The sequence below is a fragment of the Procambarus clarkii genome, chromosome 48 (assembly GCF_040958095.1).
Source record: "Procambarus clarkii isolate CNS0578487 chromosome 48, FALCON_Pclarkii_2.0, whole genome shotgun sequence".
Classification (NCBI taxonomy): domain Eukaryota; kingdom Metazoa; phylum Arthropoda; class Malacostraca; order Decapoda; family Cambaridae; genus Procambarus; species Procambarus clarkii.
In genome coordinates, this window is record NC_091197.1 from 32,241,228 (window position 1) to 32,261,466 (window position 20,239).

A 20,239-nucleotide genomic window follows, 5' to 3' on the forward strand; every position below is an offset into this window, starting at 1 on the left:
CGAGTTAAGCATATTTGCTATGTTATTTGCTTAGCTAAACGAACTAGAGGGTTCAGTTCCTGAACCGATTATGTGCCTCTGTAATCCTTTACACCACCGCCCACGGGATGGGTATGGGGTGCATAATAAATTAAGAAATTGAATTATTGAAGCTGGTATTTTCTCCCCTGATTCCAAGTATGACTAACCATCCTGTGAGATGGGAATATTAGATGAACTTATAGCTAGTTTTTTTTTTATCTAAACTGTGTAATCTTTCATATATAATAGGGTGCCAGCACATTGCTGTGTATATCTAATCTTTTAATACAAATTACATATATTATTGACCAGACCACACACTAGAAATTGAAGGGACGACGACGTTTCGGTCCGTCCTGGACCATTCTCAAGTCGATTGATTGACAATCGACTTGAGAATGGTCCAGGACGGACCGAAACGTCGTCGTCCCTTCAATTTCTAGTGTGTGGTCTGGTCAACATACTTCAGCCACGTTATTGTGACTCATCCCCTGCATACATATATTATTATTGTTAAATTATTATTATTATAATACCCATGCTTCATATCCCCGGCAAAACACATTATTATTCATTATTAAATTTACAACGCAATAAAAGTTTTAATTTATGCTGTAAAGACAAAAAATATTTTATTTTACTTTACTGTTAAGCGAGATAAGAGCCCGGGGGGGGGGAGGGGAAGGGTGTAAGGAGCCCTGAGAGACAGTGGCGCCCGTCTCCCTCCACCTGTCATCACCCGTCACTGGTACGTGGTACAGGCCGTCTACTTGCGCTGAGACACTCATAGATACATATATAACCAAACTGTCAATTTTGGTATCGGATATTTTCATTTAGGCCAATACGAAGTTAGACGAGGAGCGGAAGAGATAGACAGGTGAAGCCAACTTGAAGGGTTGTTACTGACGGCGGCACCAGAGTGGTGGTGACGGGACCCTGATGGCTAAGGGCTTCCGACCTACTGTGGTTCCTGCAGGATGTGTTGTTATAGATTCAGCTACTCTTAATAAGTTCCAAGTAGCACGGACTATGGTGAGCCCGTAACTTACCTGGCACAGGAGCGGGGCAAGCAGCACGGGCTATGGTGAGCCCGTAGTGGACTTACCTGGCACAAGAGCGGGGCTGTGTAGACTCTGTTGTGTCAACAACAGAGTCTACACAGCGTCCTGCAGGAGGCTTGGCCGAAGTCTTGTGGTTAAGAGAGGAGAGTTGTGAGGGGCGTGGCGGTGATGACTGTTGTGTTGACAGCGTCAGATAGTCGCTTCGCTGCCGGTGCAACGCTTACATTTTTTATGTTGCAAGTCACGAGCAGTATAATTTACCCGAATTTACCTGAGGGTAACTAGAACTCTAGTGGCCTCGATGAGGTCAGGAAGCCATGTGGCTTGTCAAAGTTCCCCCCCCCCCCAATTTTTCATGATTTTTTCAAGTTGGATTTTAAAGTTCAACGACTTGGCATAATCGGCTTCGACGGGTAGGCGGTTCCATGGGTTAATAACCCTGTGGGCGAAAAAGCATCTGTTCTCAGTCCTACATTGTGGCTTGCTTGCTTGCTTGCTTGCTTGCTTCCTTCCTTCCCTTTCCTTTCCTTTCCTTTCCTTTCCTTTCCTTTCCTTTCCTTTCCTTTCCTTTCCTTTCCTTTCCTTTCCTTTCCTTTCCTTTCCTTTCCTTTCCTTTCCTTTCCTTTCCTTCTTTCTTTCTTTCTTTCTTTCTTTCTTTCTTTCTTTCTTTCTTTCTTTCTTTCTTTCTTTCTTCTTTCTTTCTTTCTTTCTTTCTTTCTTTCTTTCTTTCTTTCTTTCTTTCTTTCTTTCTTTCTTTCTTTCTTTCTTTCTTTCTTTCTTTCTTTCTTTCTTTCTTTCTTTCTTTCTTTCTTTCTTTCTTTCTTTCTTTCTTTCTTTCTTTCTTTCTTTCTTTCTTTCTTTCTTTCTTTCTTTCTTTCTTTCTTTCTTTCTTTCTTTCTTTCTTTCTTTCTTTCTTTCTTTCTTTCTTTCTTTCTTTCTTTCTTTCTTTCTTTCTTTCTTTCTTTCTTCTTTCTTTCTTTCTTTCTTTCTTTCTTTCTTTCTTTCTTTCTTTCTTTCTTTCTTTCTTTCTTTCTTTCTTTCTTTCTTTCTTTCTTTCTTTCTTTCTTTCTTTCTTTCTTTCTTTCTTTCTTTCTTTCTTTCTTTCTTTCTTTCTTTCTTTCTTTCTTTCTTTCTTTCTTTCTTTCTTTCTTTCTTTCTTTCTTTCTTTCTTTCTTTCTTTCTTTCTTTCTTTCTTTCTTTCTTTCTTCTTTCTTTCTTTCTTTCTTTCTTTCTTTCTTTCTTTCTTTCTTTCTTTCTTTCTTTCTTTCTTTCTTTCTTTCTTTCTTTCTTTCTTTCTTTCTTTCCTTCCTTCCTTCCTTCCTTCCTTCCTTCCTTTCTTTCTTTCTTTAACATAATTTTAAGAAGGTAATTACTAGCAAAATTAAAAAAAAATACAGGTACAGCTTCAAACTGTTGTTCCTTGTTTGTGTTACATTTTTATTTTTTTAATTTTTATTTATTTACATATACAAAAATTCTTACATTCTTGTACAGCCACTGGCACTAATAGCGTTTCGGGCAAGTCCTTAATCTCATGTTCTCGGAATACGTTCCAAATCCTATGTCCCTCGGAATACATTCCAAATCCTATGTTCCAAATCGTTTAGCAACCAGGTACCCATTTTACTGTTGAGTTAAACAGAGGATACAGTTAAGGATTGATGGCCAGTAAAACCTCCCTGGCCAGGATACGAACCCAGGACAAAGTGCTCGTGAAACACCAGGCAAGTGTCTTAACCACTACACCATGGGAACTGCAACATCTAACCTATTGAGGAAGTTGTCTGGATCAACATCCTCCAAATTGATCAGTACTGTATTTTGAATGTCTCGATAAGATGAAACAAATTGGTGATGAGATGAATCTTTTTTTTCCCCCCGTTTTGCAATTCAATTTGCTTTGATCTCAATTAGTTTTAAGTTTTAGTCTAAGTGTTTTTCCCACATCTTGCCCGAAATGCTATGCAATTAGTGGCTTTAGGCATAGTATGTGTTAGCTCAGCCTAGAAATCCAACATTCTGTTTGTAACTCATCTTGTATGTATGTACTTTTACCTGAATAAACATTTATATATTTATTATTACTTAGTTATAGATCAGCCCTATCATTGGGCTGATCAACCACTGAAACTCCTTTTCAGAAAATCACTGGACCAAGGGCTAGATCCCCTAGATTGGAAATAAGCAAATGTTACCCCTATTTTAAAAAAAGGCAGGAAAAGTTCAGCAGAAAACTACTGTCCGATCAACTTTACTTCACACATCTACAAGCTCAGGGAGGGAATCATTCACCATCTCATGGAGAACAATCTTGTAAAATCAACGCAACATTGGTTTATTAAAAGTAGATCTTGCCTTACAAACCTGCTCACATTTTTGGAAATGATAACCGGCTATTCAGACTTTCGATAGATGTAGTTTCACAATCACAAATTTCAGTCCCAGACATCACTCTGCTCCTTTACTGAAATCCTTGAACATGTTAAATATCATGTCTCTGCACATGCTCTCAAGTGTTCTCTATATCTATAAAACTCAGAATTGCAATGCTAATCCTGACCCTAAGCGCTTCCTAGAAGACTGTAATAGAACTCACGATCACCACACAAGAATCAAATATCTCTGATATTCCTAGAGTGAGTCTCGACCAAAGCAGAAATGCAATGCATATCAAGGGTCTCAAATCGTGGAATGACCTCCCAAATGTAAGTAAAACCTGTATGTCTTTCAACCAGTTTAAAAGAGAGACTAAGAAATACTTACTTAATATCATGTAATGATTATCCTATAATCTATTCCCTATAACTAGTTTCACTCACATTTTTCCTTGTAATAATTTTTTTTGTGTTACTTTTTTCTCTAATTTTTATTTACTGAGTATTATGTACTTTCTGTATTATTGCCATCTAATTTCTTGCACTTCTTTGTTAAAGTGTTTACTGGTTCATTTTTATTGTTGGCCCCATTGACCTTCAATGACTTTATTACTCTGTTCTTTTATGTTTAAAACAAAATGTTATGAGCGAGTCCAATTGCTGTTTTAAACTGCATCCTCTATTTCTGTTGTATTATTAATGTAAATAAACTACTATACTATTGCTACAACTACTGACTCTACATTGTAATAGTCTATGTCTGTCATCCTTAAGTGTCATCTTTTTGCATTCATTTGTTATTTTCCATGAACATTCACTTCTGTTAGCTTTTCTTCTTTAGTATTAAGTGTTTTACCTCCTCACACCTTGGTTAAATTTTTGTCCATTTTATTTTGTTTTACCCAAAACACCTTGCATAATAGTGGCTTCATAGATTATGTAACTCAGATTCAGATTCAGATTCAGATGTTTATTCAGGTAAGGTATATACATACAAGTGATGTTACATTAATGGATTGATATATAGATAGAGCTAGTACATACAATGCCTAAAGCCACTATTACGCAATGCGTTTCGGGCAAAACGGGCAAAACTCCTGTCCCTTCAATTGTACATTACTCCTATGTTCCTTGTACACACATTCTTTTGAATAAACATTTGTATTTGTATTTTGTTGTATTTGTAGATATGGATAAATGAACAATACAGAGTAACTAGGGCAGGGTGAGGAACATAGTACAGTATCTAACTTTGGAGAGAATATCTACTGTTTTAGAAGCCTTTTTGGTAGTCTTGTATATGGCAATGGAAATTTAGCTTGTCACTGTAACTCCAAGGAACTTCCCATCTATTCTGCTAGCAATTTGGGTATTGTTTATTGTTAAATCATTTTAATTGTTGGACATGTTACCAAACAAAATGTAAAAAGTCTTGTTAATGTTAAGGGTAAGTTTGTTAGCACTCAACCACAAATGGACTTGATTAAGTTCAGTATTCACTATTGCATTTAGAATAAGTGGGTTAACATGTGAGAACTACCGGTGCAGTTCTTGCACTGGTAATGTTCATTGTCTACATAAATGATCTATCAGATGGAATACAGAATTATATGAACAGGTTTGCTGATGATGCTAAGATAATTTATTTATTTACTCATATACAAGAAGGTATATTGGGTTTGTGAGAATACATAGCATAGTATTTACAATCTTGTAAAGCCACTAGTACGCGCAGCATTTCGGGCAGGTCCTTAATCTAACAGATAATTTTAAGTAGGTAAATTCTAGCAGAATTAATAAAATGATAACAGATTCATTACAAGAAAAAAAATGAAATGAGAGATTAGCAAGTATATTAAGTACATTGGTATATTAAAGCTCTGATAGATTGAATTGACAGCTTGATTGGTAATTTAAACAAAGATTAATAGGCACCATTCAGCAAATTGATAGCACATATAAGAAGGCAGCAATGATCACAATAGTAAAGTTGTTTGGATTGGGTACATAAAGATGGGGAGATTGGGTAGCACTAGATCCAGTGCAATTTTAAAGCAACAAGGTATGCTTTATGTATGCATAAGGTATCTATGAAGATGAAATTAGGTACTTTTTAGTTTCGTTTTTGAATGACACAAAAGTTGGACAGCTTTTCAATTCATTAAGGAGTGAGTTCCATAGACTGGGTCCCTTTATTTGCATAGTGTTTACACAGATTAAGTTTGACTTTGGAGATATCAAAGATATATTTATTTCTGGTGTGGTGATAATGGGTCCTATTACATCTGTCCAAGGAGAGTTTCAGAGCAGGATTTGCATTTAAGAACAGGGTTTTGTAAATGAAGTTGACACAAGAGAATGTGTGGAGTGAGATTATATTTAGCATGTTTAGGGAGTTAAACAAGGGGGCTGAGTGTTGTCTGAAAGCAGAATTTGTTATGATTCTGATAGCAGATTTTTGCTGGGTGATGATGGACTTGAGGTGGTTTGCAGTGGTTGAACCCCATGCACAGATACCATAATTAAGATAGGGATAGATTAGTGCATAATATAGTGAGATGAGAGCAGAGTTAGGTACATAATATCTGATTTTGGAGAGTATACCAACTGTTTTAGAGACTTTCTTAGTTATGTGTTGCATGTGGGTGCTGAAGTTGAGTCTCTTGTCTAAGTTTAGGCCAAGAAACTTTCCATCATTTTTATTACTAATGTTAACATTATCTATCTGAAGCTGAATTGCATTTGTTGGTTTGCTTCCAAATAAGATGTAGTAGGTCTTTTCTATGTTAAGTGTTAGTTTGTTGGTTGACATCCATAAGTGGACTTTTTCTGGGGGGAGCCCCGTCGGCTCCCCGGAGCTATCCCAGGCTGATATGCTAATGTCAGACTTTGGCATCAGTCATGTGTATGGAGTTCTTAGGCCTACCGGGGACCACGGCCAGAACCGGGCCCCCTCAGAGAGGCAAGGGGAGCAATGGCCTATAGAAGCCCCTGTGTAGTTGGAAGCATTCTATGTCTGCCATCGACCGGAACAGGCACCCAGAAAGGTAAGCGCCCCAAAACAAACCCCTATTCTGGTTAAAATTGCTACCTAAAACCGAACTAGTGGATAGAACTCCCCAACCGAAAACAAGCAAACTAGTGTGACGTCACACACTGCCGCGCTGCTGTCTGCGCAGCTCCCCCCTCCCCGGGAGGGGGAAGGGGGAGCCCCAGACCCCCCGCGCCGGCTACCCACACCTCAGTTCTTGAGGCTGATGCTATAGGCGATGGTCGTGTGCTCTGGCTCCGGTGTCGCTACTGCACTGTGCTTTGCGTGTGGTGTTAGTTTTGTGGGTGCGAGAGCCAGGAGTTATCTTCAGTACTCGGGCTGCATGTGCCTAGGGCTGCCTTCCCTAGGTGCCCTGTAAGTACTGCCCTTGGGGCTTGGGGCCACCTTCCACAGGCTCCTCGGGGTCTGCCTCTGCTGGTCCGTTTTACCTTTCGGTTTTTCGGCCGCCTGTTGGGCTCTTGGGTGTTCTGTTCTCCCTTGTTACCGGCAGGTAAGAGGCAGTTTGCACTGGTAGGGGCGCAGGGTGCTGCTCAGCTTGTATTTCCGACATCGCGGCCGGCTCTGTTCCTTGGGGTTCGCTGTCCTCTTGCGGGGTTTTGTTTTTCTTTTTGTTTTTGCCTGGTGGGGGGTTCTGTCGTTTTATTCAGTTTGTTTGCCCTTCCACTGTTCTCCTTGGTGGCGCCCCCTGCTAGGTCCCCGTGAGTGTACACGTCCCTGGGGTTCAGCTTTAGAAGTTTCGCAAGCTGTCTCGTGCATTGTTTCACCTCCGGCCTGCTCATGCGTCGCCTGAGCCGTCCTGGTCTTTGGACAGAGTGCTCGCTTTCCTTTCATCTCCTCGTTTCGTTGTGGCCCCTTCGGTCCAGGATTGTTTTTCCAAGGCACTTTTCTTGTTGGCTTTGGCCTCTGGGGGTCGGGTGGGGGAGCTTCATGCTCTCCTCCGGCGCAGGGGTTTCTGCTCTTTTGGTCGTGGTGATAGTTTTGTTCGTTTGCAGCCGTCTCCTTCTTTTCTGGCGAAGAATGAGACTGCTGCGTTCCGGAGGGGTCCATGGGTGGTTGATGCTTGGTTGGTCATGCCGGGGGTGCATCATGTTTTGTGTCCGGTTGTGGCGCTTCGCCGTTATTTGCGCGCCACAGCTTCTGTGTCCGGGGACGCGCTGTGGGTTGATCCGGTTTCCCTTCTTCCCTGTTCGCGGGTTCGGGTCTCTCAGGTCGTCCGCAGGGTTATTAAGTCCAGCCAGCCTGCGGTCTATCCCCGTGCCCATGACGTTCGTAAGTTCGCGGCTCTTGCTGCCGTCTTTGGGAATATGTCTTGGTCTGATATTCGGGCGCGGGGATTTTGGCGGTCGAACAGGGTCCTGGCTGCTCGTTACCTTGTGAATGTCCCTGGGCCTCGTCGGGCCTGTGTTGCTTTGGGTCGGCGGTTGCAGCCAGTTGTCTCGGCTTCGAGTTGAGGGGTGAGCGACGACCGCCTCCCGGGTAAGTCCCTCTTTTTCTGTCTGTGGGTAGTTAGCTCCGGGGAGGCGACGGGGCTCCCCCCAGAAAACCAGCGTTGAATGTAATGAAACGCCATTTTCTGGGTGAGTCCCGGAGGCTCCCCAGCATCCCTCCCTCCCTCCGGTCGGCGGTTTTTCGCGTTTTTGATATCCAGCCTCAAGAACTGAGGTGTGGGTAGCCGGCGCGGGGGGTCTGGGGCTCCCCCTTCCCCCTCCCGGGGAGGGGGGAGCTGCGCAGACAGCGGCGCGGCAGTGTGTGACGTCACACTAGTTTGCTTGTTTTCGGTTGGGGAGTTCTATCCACTAGTTCGGTTTTAGGTAGCAATTTTAACCAGAATAGGGGTTTGTTTTGGGGCGCTTACCTTTCTGGGTGCCTGTTCCGGTCGATGGCAGACATAGAATGCTTCCAACTACACAGGGGCTTCTATAGGCCATTGCTCCCCTTGCCTCTCTGAGGGGGCCCGGTTCTGGCCGTGGTCCCCGGTAGGCCTAAGAACTCCATACACATGACTGATGCCAAAGTCTGACATTAGCATATCAGCCTGGGATAGCTCCGGGGAGCCTCCGGGACTCACCCAGAAAATGGCGTTTCATTACATTCAACGCTGGTTTTTTAGTTCATTATTAACAACAATATTTAGTGTATGTGGGTTGGGGTTAGAGTAGATGAGTAGTATCATCAACAAACAAACAATTACAGTCTCCGTGGTGTAGTGGTAAGACACTCGCCTGGCGTTCCGCGAGCGCTATGTCATGGGTTCGTATCCTGGCCGGGGAGGATTTACTGGGCGCAATTCCTTAACTGTAGCCTCTGTTTAACGCAACAGTAAAATGTGTACTTGGATGAAAAAACGATTCTTCGCGGCAGGGGATCGTATTCCAGGGACCTGCCCGAAACGCTACGCGTACTAGTGGCTGTACAAGAATGTAACAACTCTTGTATACTGTATATCTAAAAAAAAAAAAAAAAAAAATATATAGGTTTCAGAATGTTAGAGAGATTAGGCAGATCATTGATGTATATAAGAAATAGGAGAGGTTCCAAGATGCTGCCCTGTGGCACTCCAACAGTTATTGGTAGAGTGGGAGAGGTTATATCATTGATGGCTACACATTGGTGTCTATCACTAAGATAGGATTGGATATAGTCCAGGGCATGGCCTCGGATTCCATAATGATGGAGTTTACGTAAGAGGTAGTTGTGATTAACAGTATCAAAGCCCTTTCTCAGGTCAATGAAGAGTCCAATAGGAAGCGCATTTTTGTCAAGGGATGAGTAAATTATATCAAGGAGATTAATCTAATCTCCTTGATTATTAGAGATTTAATATTTGATTTATTTCCTTGATATTTAATTTCCTTGATTTATCAGAGATTTTTTTAGAGATTTAATAATTTCTTGATTATTAAGATAAATCTAATAACCATCTAATTATCGCAGGGGACTTTAATATTAACCTCTGCGAGCTTGAACACCCTACTGCTGGTAGCTTCCTCAACTGTATGAATTCCTGCTTCCTCATACCCTTAATCACTAGACCTACTAGAATCACTGATAGTACTGCCACGACTCTAGATCACATCTGGGCCAACATAACCTCTCCGCTTACTTCAGGTATAATCACCGATAGCACTACAGACCATTACCCCACATTTCTCTTAACAAACATTAACAAACCACCACTAGAGACAAAGGAGTTAAGCTTTAGGCTGCACAATAAAAGTGCTATAGACAATTTTATAACTGCTGCTGATAATGTCAACTGGGAGTCCGAGTTAGGTAACATAGGGGACATCAACCTAGCAGTGTAATCTTTTCTTCAAAAAACTCTCAGCCTTTATAACACCCACTGTCCTATGCTTACGAAACAAGTCACAACTGAAAGGCTTAACAATCCTTGGCTTACAAAGGGAATACTTAAATTCATTAATAAAAAACATGACCTTGAGAAGAAGTATAGGTTAGGAACCGTCTCCAAAGAATTCTCAAAGAATTACTCATTATTGCTATCTAAAATAATTAGACGAGCCAAAACTAAATGCTACGAGGATAAATTTACCCAAATAAAGAGCAACATTAAAAAAACTTGGAGCACAATTTCACAAATATTGGGATCTAACAAGATTTTAAATAACAAACCAACACTCCTGTCCAATAACGATGGTCAGCTTTCAGCCTCTGATTCTGCTATTGAGTTCAATAGGTTCTTCTTTTCCATTGGGTCATCCCTTGCAAATGATATTCCATCTTCCTGTACTGATGTTAAGGACTATCTTACAGGTAACCATCCACAGTCTCTGTACCTAAAGCCTACTAATTCCACTGACGTTAATGAGATAATCCTTTCCCTTAAAACCAAGTCTAGTGCCCTTGAGGAGATACCAACTTTAATCTACAAAAAAGCCTCCAGATCTTTAGCCCCTGCTATTGCTTTGCTCTTCAACAAGTCACTTGAACTCCAAACCTTTCCAGATATTCTAAAAAAAGCGAGAGTAACCCCTGTCCACAAATGTGGTGATCTCACAGATGTTAACAACTACAGACCTATATCAATCCTGCCTAACTTGTCAAAAATATTTGAAAAACTAATCTACAAGCAGCTTTACTCTTATCTAGCCAAACACAATATACTTAGCTCTTGTCAATATGGCTTCAGATCCATAAAAAGCACTAACGATGCACTTATTAGTATGATTAACTTGATTCATGCAGCTCTTGATAAAAATGAGTTCCCTGTTGGGTTATTTGTGGACCTGCATAAGGCTTTTGACACTGTCAACCACCAAACCCTCTTCTTAAATTACATCATTATGGAGTCAGAGGACACTCCCTGCAATACCTCAAATCTTACCTTACTGACAGGCTCCAGTATGTTTCTGTGAATAATTCAATTTCTCCCACCGTACCCCATCAACATCGGTGTTCCTCAGGGCAGCATACTTCGCCCTCTCCTCTTTCTCATCTACATTAATGACCTTCCAAATGCCTCCCAACACCTCAAACCAATTCTATTTGCTGACGACACAAACTTCATTTACTCCAGTCCTGACCCCCTTGCTCTAAATGCCACAGTAAATACTGAGCTAAATAAAGTCCATCTTTGGCTAACGGCCAACAAACTCACCCTTAACATTGACAAAACTTTCTATATTCTGTTTGGCAATAAATCCTCTAATCAAATAAATCTCAGAATAAACAATACCCAAATTTGTAACAAATTAGATGGCAAATTCCTTGGCGTTCTCATTGACCACAAGCTGAATTTCCAGGGACACATTCTAAATATATCAAAAAAAGTTTCAAAAACTGTTGGCATTCTTTCTAAGATCAGATATTATGTACCCCACCATGCCCTGGTAACGCTCTATTACTCCCTCATCTATCCATATCTCAACTATGGTATTTGTGCTTGGGGTTCTACTACCCAAAATCATTTACGTCCTCTAATTACTCAACACAAAGCTGCTATTAGGACAACATCCAACTCTGGCCCCAGACATCACTCGGTACCCCTACTCAAATCTCTGAATATGTTAGATATTAAGTCAGTGCACATTCTCTCATGTGTATTATACATACTGTATATAAAATGCTGAACTGTAATGCCAATCCTGACCTCAAAAGCTTTGTTGAAGGTTGTATCAGATACCATGAGCACCACACCAGAAATAAATTCAGTTTTGATATTCCAAGAGTACGACTTAATCAATCTAGAAATGCTCTACAAATCAAGGCACCCAGAATGTGGAATGACCTTCCCAACCATGTTAAAGACTGTAACTCTCTCAACCAGTTTAAGATAAAAACGAAGCACTACCTAATAAATTCCCTGTAACCTACCTTACCCCTCTATTGTCAACCCATGTCTGTTTTCTTAAACAACGCTGTTTGTCGACCTAATTGTATTTGTGCTGCTTTTTCAGCCATGTTTCCCCCTTTTTTATCTTTATTTTTATTTGTTCTCAACACATTTTATTCTTTATACTCAATTAGTATTAAGTTTTAGTCATTAATGTTTTTTCTGCCCGAAACGCTTTGCGTAATAGTGGCTTTAGGCATTGTATGTACAAGCTCCTTCTATAAATCGATCAATTTATGTAAAATCTCTTGTACAGTATGTATGTACCTTACCTGAATAAACTTTTTATTTTATTTTATTTATTTATTTAATAATTGCATCGTTGGTACTCTTTTGGAAGCGGAAGCCAAACTGACAGGGGCTGAGTATGTCAAATTTTACGAGGTAGGAGTAGAGCTGTTTGTAGATAATTTTTTCAAATATTTTTGATAGTATGGATAGGTTTGATATTGGTCTATGATTGTTTATGTCTGCCGGAATGCCTCCTTTATGAACTGGCGTTACTTTTGTTTTTTTAAGGATATCAGGGAAGGTATGACACTCTAGGGAATTGTTAAACAGCAGAGTTATGGGTGGCGCATGGGCATGGGACCCGCTCTTGTATACAATGGTTTGGGATTTCACTGATGTTCCCAGCTTTGGTTTTTAGTGAGTGTATGATGGACACAACATCTGTCGGGCTGACTGATGATAGGAGAAGAGAGTTTGGATAGCTGCCTGAGAGATATGTGTTGATATGTGTCTGAGTCTGTGGGATTTTACTGGCAAGGTTAGCATCAATCGATGAAAAGAAGCTATTAAATTCATTTGCCATTTCTAAAGCAGTTGACGGTGTAACGCTATCCTTAGAGAGTGCTATCAGGTTGTGGGAGTGTTGTTTAGTTCCTAGGATATTAGAGATAGTATTCCATGTGCTTTTCATGTTGCCTTTTGCTTCTTTGAATCTAGTCTCATAATATGAAAGTTTAGCTTTTCTTATGATACCGGTAGCACTGATGAGTACTTTTTAACTACTTCCTTTGTAACTAGGCCAGTCCTAAATTTCTTTTCATATTCATGTTTTTTGTTGATTGATTTGAGTATGCCACTTGTGAGCCACGGATTGTTTATTCTTTTGTCAGTTACTTGTTTGGTAAGGAGGGGACAGTGAGTGTTGTAGAGGCTTAGAGTTTTGGAGAGAAAGTGGTTAGTTAATGAGTTTATATTCTGTGTATTATTGAATTCAGATTCCCAGTTAATATTGTGAAGTGCATTTGAGAGATTGCCTAAAGCTGATTCACTGTGTAGCCTGAATGAAAGTTTGCTTTCTGGTGGTGTTATGTCCATGTTTGCTATGAGGAAGGTAGGATAGTGGTCAGTTATTCTGTCATAGATTATACCAGATGTAAGGGGAGCTGTTTTTTAGTCCATAAGTGATCCAAGGTAGTGGCAGATGTTTGAGTGACTCGGGTGGGCTTGGATAATAGTAAGGATAAGTGACTTAGATGATTGTAATGCCCTTCAAGAAGACCTGGACAAAATAAATATATGGAGAACCACTTGGCAAATGGAATTTAATGTAAATAAATGCCATGTTATTGAATATGGAATAGAACATAGACCCCACACAACCTATAAATTATGTGGAAAATCTTTAAAGAGTTCTGATAAAGAAAGGGATGTAGGGGTGGTTCTAGATAGAAAACTATCACCTGAGGTCCACATAAAGAACGTTGTGTGAGGAGCCTGTGCCACGCTTTCTAACTTCAGAATTGCTTTTAAATATTGTACATGGATGGCGAAATACTAAAGAAATTGTTTATGACTTTTGTTAGGCTTAGCTAGAATATGCAGCGGTTGTATGGTGCCCATATCTTAAGAAGCACATCAACAAACTGGAAAAGGTGCAAAGACATGCTACTAAGTGGCTCCCAGAACTGAAGGGTAAGAGCTACAAGGAGAGGTTAGAGGCATTAAATATGCCAAAACTAGAAGATAGAAGAAAAAGAGGAGATATGATCGCTATGTACAAAATAGTAACAGGAATTGATAAAATTGATAGGGAAGATTTCCTGAGATCTGGAACTTCAAGAACAAGAGGTCATAAATTTAAACTAACTAAACAAAGATGCTGAAGAAATATAAGAAAATTCAGTTTTGCAAACAGAGTGGTAGACAGTTGGAACAAATTAGGTGAGAAGGTGATGGAGACCAAAATCCTTAGTAGTTTCAAAGCGTTATATGACAAAGAGTGCTGGGAAGACGGGACACCATGAGCGTAGCTCTCATCCTGTAACTACACTTAGGTAATTACACTTGGGTAATTACATTGAGCAGGACATGAGAACTAGGGAAGGGGATGTTCCATCAGTGCTAGATTTAATATTCACCAGGAAGGAAGAGAAGGTATCTGACATTTAGTACCTTCCTCCCTTGTGAAAAAGTGACTATGTCATTTTGAAAATGAAATCAATGTGATATAATCTAAAAGAGAATGGGGAAATTGAAACAGTTGATAAACTTGATTTCGGGAGAGGACACTTTTAAGAACTTGGTAAATTCTTTAATGAATTTAATTGGAAAAACTTGTTGCTAGGCAAGGAAGTAAATGAGATATATGCCAAATTCTGTGAAATATATGATGAAGGCACAAAAAATATATACCAAAACAGAGATGCAGAACAAAAAATCTGGATTAGTTCAACAGAAATTGTGAGATTACCAGAGAGGAAAAGACAATAAAAAAATGGGTACATTATAGGAAGAGGCCTAACCCTCAAACATACCAGCACTAAAAATAAGCAAGAAAAAATAGTATACAACAGTGAGGAGAGAGGCAGAAGGGAACTTTGAGAAAGGGGTAGTGGACAAATGTAAAACGGAACTAGGCATTTTTTTATAAATTCATTAAAAGCAAGCTGCTTGTAAAGGATAAAATCCAGAGATTGAGAATGGGGGAACAGGTTCACTAAGAATGAAAAATAAATGTGTGAAACACAAAATGAACAATTCCGAAGGGATTGTGCAAAATGAAGTTTTCAGAGAGCCAAACACAATGCCAATTCCAGAAAACACCATAGAGTACATATATGTCTTGAGATGAAGTGAAAAATTTACTTAACACTTTTGCCCAGCGACGACTCAGCATTGAGTCCTCCGCAAAACGGGGGCAAGTCCGGCGAGAACTCAGCATTGAGTCCAAAGCGCGGCAACAGTAGCGTTTTTTTCGGGAAGGTCTTGCAGCGGTTTTGCACATTATATGCATATATTCTTGTAGGGAATTTCATTGTGAATACATTGATACCAAAATTAAAGTCCTAGGACCAGAATTGAGGTAACAAAGTTGAAAACAGAATACCCATTTTATTGGCGCTTACTGGGATTATACTCCGTCACTTTATCTGTTTGCTGTGGGTGCTACGCCGGGCTTTTGGACTTTATATTTGCATACTCCTGTAGGGAATTCTATTGCGAAGACAATGATACCAAAATGAAAGACTTAAGACGAGAATTGAGATGTCCACAGTGAAGAGTGTACACATTTTATTGCTCTGGCTCGCTCCCGGGTAACACGCTCTCACTTTCTCACTTTCTTGCCGGGTTTTTGGGCTTTATATGCATTTAGTCCTGTAGAGAATTCTATTGCGAACACATTGATACCAAATTGAAAAACCTAGGACGAGAATTGAGATGACAAAGTTGAAAAGATTATTCACTTTTCATAGTGAGAAGCGCCTTGGGGCGGCGCAGCGCTCTCTTTCTTGTAACAGCGGCCTGTTTTCATCATGTCGGTGGGTAGAGATCGCTGCTGTTTTTTATATTATATGCATATAGGCCTGTTGGGGATTCTATTCCGAACACGTTGATACCAAAATGAAAGACCTAGGACGAGAATTGAGTTGACAAAACTGAAAAAGAGTGTAAACATTTTATCATTCTTGTGCGCTCCCGGGTAACTTTCTCTCACTTTCTCTGTTAGTTGCGGATGGTAAGCCGGGCTTTTGGAGTTTATATGCATTTAGTCCTGTAGAAAATTCTATTGCGAACATATTGATACCAAATTGAATATCTTAGGACGAGAATTGAGCTGACAATGTTGAAAAGTTTATACACGTTTCAGAATTTATCGCGCTCTCCCTCGTGCTCCTGCGGAACGCCCAAGCCCACCTGGGGTAGTGGGGAGGTCCCGCGCCCGGTGCGCGAAAGTGTTAAGGGGCTAGGAAGAAATAAAACTGTTAGACCAGATGGAGTTTCACTGTGGGTGCTGAGAGTTTCATCTTGGGTGCTGAGAGAATGTGCAACCGAGTTAAGCATTCCACTTCAACTGATATTCCAGATATCTTTGTCCACAGGAATCTTAGCAGATAGTGTATTTAAAAAAGACAAACATACTGTAGTTCCAATCTTCAAAAATGATAGCTGAGAAGATCCTCTAAATTACAGACTCATATCATTAACAAGAGTGGTAGCCAAAACACTAGAATAAAAATTAAAACCAAATGGGTAGAACAGCTTGAGAGTAATGACATAACATAGACAGGCAGTATGGTTTATGAACAGGAAGATCCTGTGAAACAAATCAACTTAATTTTTATGATAAACTCACAGAGATTCTACAGTAAAGAGATAGTTGGGTTGACTGCATATCTGGACCTTAAAAAAAAAAAGACTTCTAAAAAGAAAAAAGTCCCACACGAGAGGTTCTTTCGGAAACTGGATCATGCTGGAGGGGTGACAGGAAGACTACGGACATGAATGAAAATTTTTCTGATGAGCTGAGGGTGGTAATCAGAGACATTGTATTTGACTGGAGGAGTGTTGCTAGCAGAGTACCATAGGGTACTTGCACCAGTAATGTTTATCGTCTACATAAATGATCTACCAGAAGGAATACAGAATTAAATGAACATGTTTGCTGATGATGATAAACAACTAGGGAAGAGAAGAGTTGTAGACAATTGTCATGCCTCTGAAATTTACCTAGATAAAATAAGTGCTTGGAGCACCATGTGGCAAATGGAATTCAATGTGAATAAATGCTATGTTATGGAATGTGGAATAGGAGAAAATAGATCCTACACAACATACAAATTATGTGGAAAGGAATTCAAGAAATATAATAGAGATCTAGGGAGGAGGGGGGTTCTGGATAGTAAACTGTCACCAGAGGAACACATAGAGGACATTGTGCAAGGAGCTTGTGCTGTACTTTTCAGCTTCAAAATTGCTTTTAATTATTTGGGTGATGAAATACCAAAGAAATTATTCATGACTTTTGTGAGACCAAAATTGGAATATACAGCAGTTGTATGGTGCTTAAATCTCAAGAAGCACATAAATAAACTGGAAAAGGTGCAAAGGCATGCAACAAAATGGCTTCCAAACCTGAAAATCAAAGTTATGACGAGAAGTTAAAGGCAATAAATATGTCAAAGCTAGAAGAAAAAGAGGAGATATGATCCCCCCTTAAAAATAATAATGGGAATCTACCAAAGTGACAAAGAGGAATTCCTGAAACTAGCAACCTCAAGAACAAGAGGTCATAGACTCAAGCTAAGGAAACAAAGGTGCCAAAAAAAATTAGAAAATTTTATTTTGCAAGCAGAGTGGTAGACGGTTGAAACAAGTCAAGTGAGAAGGTGGTAGAGGCCAAAGCCTTCAGTAGTTTCAAAGCGTTATATGACAGAGTACTGGGAAGAAGGGACACCACAAGTGTAGCTCTTATCCTATAACTACACTTCGGAAATTACACTTAACAAGGGGATCGCTACAAACTACTGTTGTTTTTCACCATACACATTGGGTTTCAAGAATATGATCATGTTCATGCCCTGGTCAAATGAAGTAAATAAAACCAGCGTTGAATGTAATGAAACGCCATTTTCTGGGTGAGACTCGGAGGCTCCCCGGAGCTTTACCAGACATGAACCTGGCCCCCCTCAGAGAGGCAAGGGGAGCAATGGCCTATAGAAACCCCCGTGTGGTTGGAAGCATTCTATGTCTGCTATCGAGTGAGTCAAGCATCCAGAAAGGTAAGAATTCCCCAAAAAAAACCCTATTCTGGTTAAAATTGCTACCTAAAGCCAAACTAGTGGATAGAACTCCCCAACAGAAAACAAGCAAACTAGTATGACGTTACACGTCACCGCACTGTTGTCTGCGTAGCTCCCCCCTCCCCGGGAGGGGGAAGGGGGGAGCCCCAGACCTCCCACGCCGGCTATCCACCCATCAGTTCTGAGGCTGGATGTCAAAACACGCGAAAAACCGCCAACCGGAGGGAGGGAGGGTTGCCGGGGAGCCTCCGGGTCTCACCCAGAAAATGGCATTTCATTACATTCAACGCTGGTTTTCTGGGGGGAGCCCCGTCGGCTCCCCGGAGCTAACTACCCACAGAGGAAGGTCAAAGGGACGAAACCGGGAGGCGGACACCACACACCCCAACACAGAAGCGAGACAACCGGCAGCAAACGCCAACTCAAGGCGCCACAGCCCTGAAAGGGCCTGGGAACAACACTAGAACAATGAGCAGCAAGGCCCCAGTACGAACACCAAAAAACCATGCCCGAATGACAGCAAGGACACGTCGCTCAGACGGCAGCAAGAGCAGCAAGGCCACGAATGCCATGGGCATGGGGGAAGAACACAGGCAGGTTAGCCACAAGCACACGGCTGACAACCTGGGACACCGTCACCCGCGAACCGGGAAGAACAGAACCGGATCAACGCAAAATGCGCCCCGGACACAGATGCCGTGGCACGCAAATAACAGCGAAGGGCCGCCACTGAACACAAAACACGACACGCCCCCGGCCCGACCAACCAAACACCAACAAACCAAGGACCCCTCCAGAACGCAGCGGCCCCACCTCGTGCCAGAAAAAATGGAGACTGCTGCCACGGAACAACCTAAACGCTAAAACCGAAGGAGCAAGAAACTCCGCGACCTGACCCCCAGAGGCAAATGCCAAAAGGAAAAAGAGCCGATGAAAAAACAAACCGGAACTGAAGGGGCACTACCAACCGAGGAGAAGACAGAGCACGCTGACCAGAGACCAGGACGGTGCAAGCGGCGCACAAACAGGCCGGAAGTGAAACAATGCACGAGACAGCTTACTAACGGTGCAGAAGCAACACCAAGACCGAAAGCAAGCCGAAGCAGCTTCGCCAGCGCCTCACGAAAAGAGGCAACAGTATGTGGCAAGACGATGGCCCCCAACCCCCACCAGAAAACCAAGCCGACGCTAACAACTGCAGCCACTTAAGAAGGGACAGGAGGAAAAGGAAGGACCGCCAAAATACCCCATACTGCTGCCAAGAAGAAGTACGCAGGTGGGACACCTACCACGAAGTCACCCGACCACCAACCTGAGGCGAGACCGCGAGGCAGAACGTAAGCAGTCCTGAGTACTGGAGACTCACTCCCGGCTCACACATCACCTAGAAGACAGACAACACACTCTAGGTACAGTGCTGAAACAACTACTGGAGCCGGAGCACACAACATGCCTATAGCATCAGCCAAAGAACTGATGGGTGGATAGCCAGTGTGGGAGGTCTGGGGCTCCCCCTTCCCCCTCCCGGGGAGGGGGGAGCTGCACAGACAGCGGCGCGGTGACGTGTGACGTCATACTAGTTTGCTTGTTTTCTGTTGGGGAGTTCTATCCACTAGTTCGGCTTAGGTAGCAATTTTAACCAGAATAGGGGTTTGTTTTTGAATGCTTACCTTTCTGGATGCTTGACCCAGTCGATGGCAGACATAGAATGCTTCCAACCATACGGGGGTTTCTATAGGCCATTGCTCCCCTTGCCTCTCTGAGGGGGCCAGGTTCTGGCCGTGGTCCCCCGGTAGGCCCTAGAACTCCATACACATGACTGATGCCAAAGTCTGACATTAGCATATCAGCCTGGTAAAGCTCCAGGGAGCCGACGGGGCTCCCCCAGAAAGACAATGTTGAACATAATCTTGGGCTATGAAGGAGAATTTTAAAATGTGCTATTAGACATGAATTTGAAGAAAGTAAAAAGGGCAAACAGGAACTAGCAGATCCATAGTTTAAGGGTCACAGTGGTACAGTTGGATTCTTTCTGGACTCACAGTCGAGAATTCCAGGTTCGAATCGCGGGCAGGACAGAAATGGTTTGGTGTGTTTCCTATCATCTAATGCACATATTCATCTAGCAGTAAATAGGTACGGAGAAGTTAGTTGGCTTGTTGTAGGATTGCTTCCTGAGGGGGGGGGGGGTTCGGTAATTTGACCCTGGGGAGGGACCGCGATATAAGCCTAACATGTACTATATGTATAAACTGGCTGCCTGTCCTCCAACACAATGAATTATAAATTATTATTTTGATTGTAATTTTGAGTAATTACATTATTGGTTGATCCCTCTTACA

At 41.6% G+C, this 20,239-nt stretch overlaps 1 protein-coding gene across 2 annotated transcripts in view; it reads left to right on the top strand.

Moving 5' to 3' along the window:
- Window positions 1-671: 671 nt before the first annotated feature.
- Window positions 672-20,239, top strand: part of LOC123764820 (uncharacterized protein F13E9.13, mitochondrial) — a 74,863-nt gene continuing 55,295 nt past the window's right edge. The window contains exon 1 of one of the 2 annotated variants that reach the window (XM_045753005.2): window positions 672-769. Coding sequence is in view for 1 of the 2 variants with exons in the window: in XM_045753004.2 (XP_045608960.2) it covers window positions 3,749-3,790 (42 nt within the window). In the remaining variant the exon portion in view is untranslated. Of the gene's footprint in view, window positions 770-3,625; window positions 3,791-20,239 lie in introns of those variants that run through there. The other variant, XM_045753004.2, reaches the window with a different exon arrangement.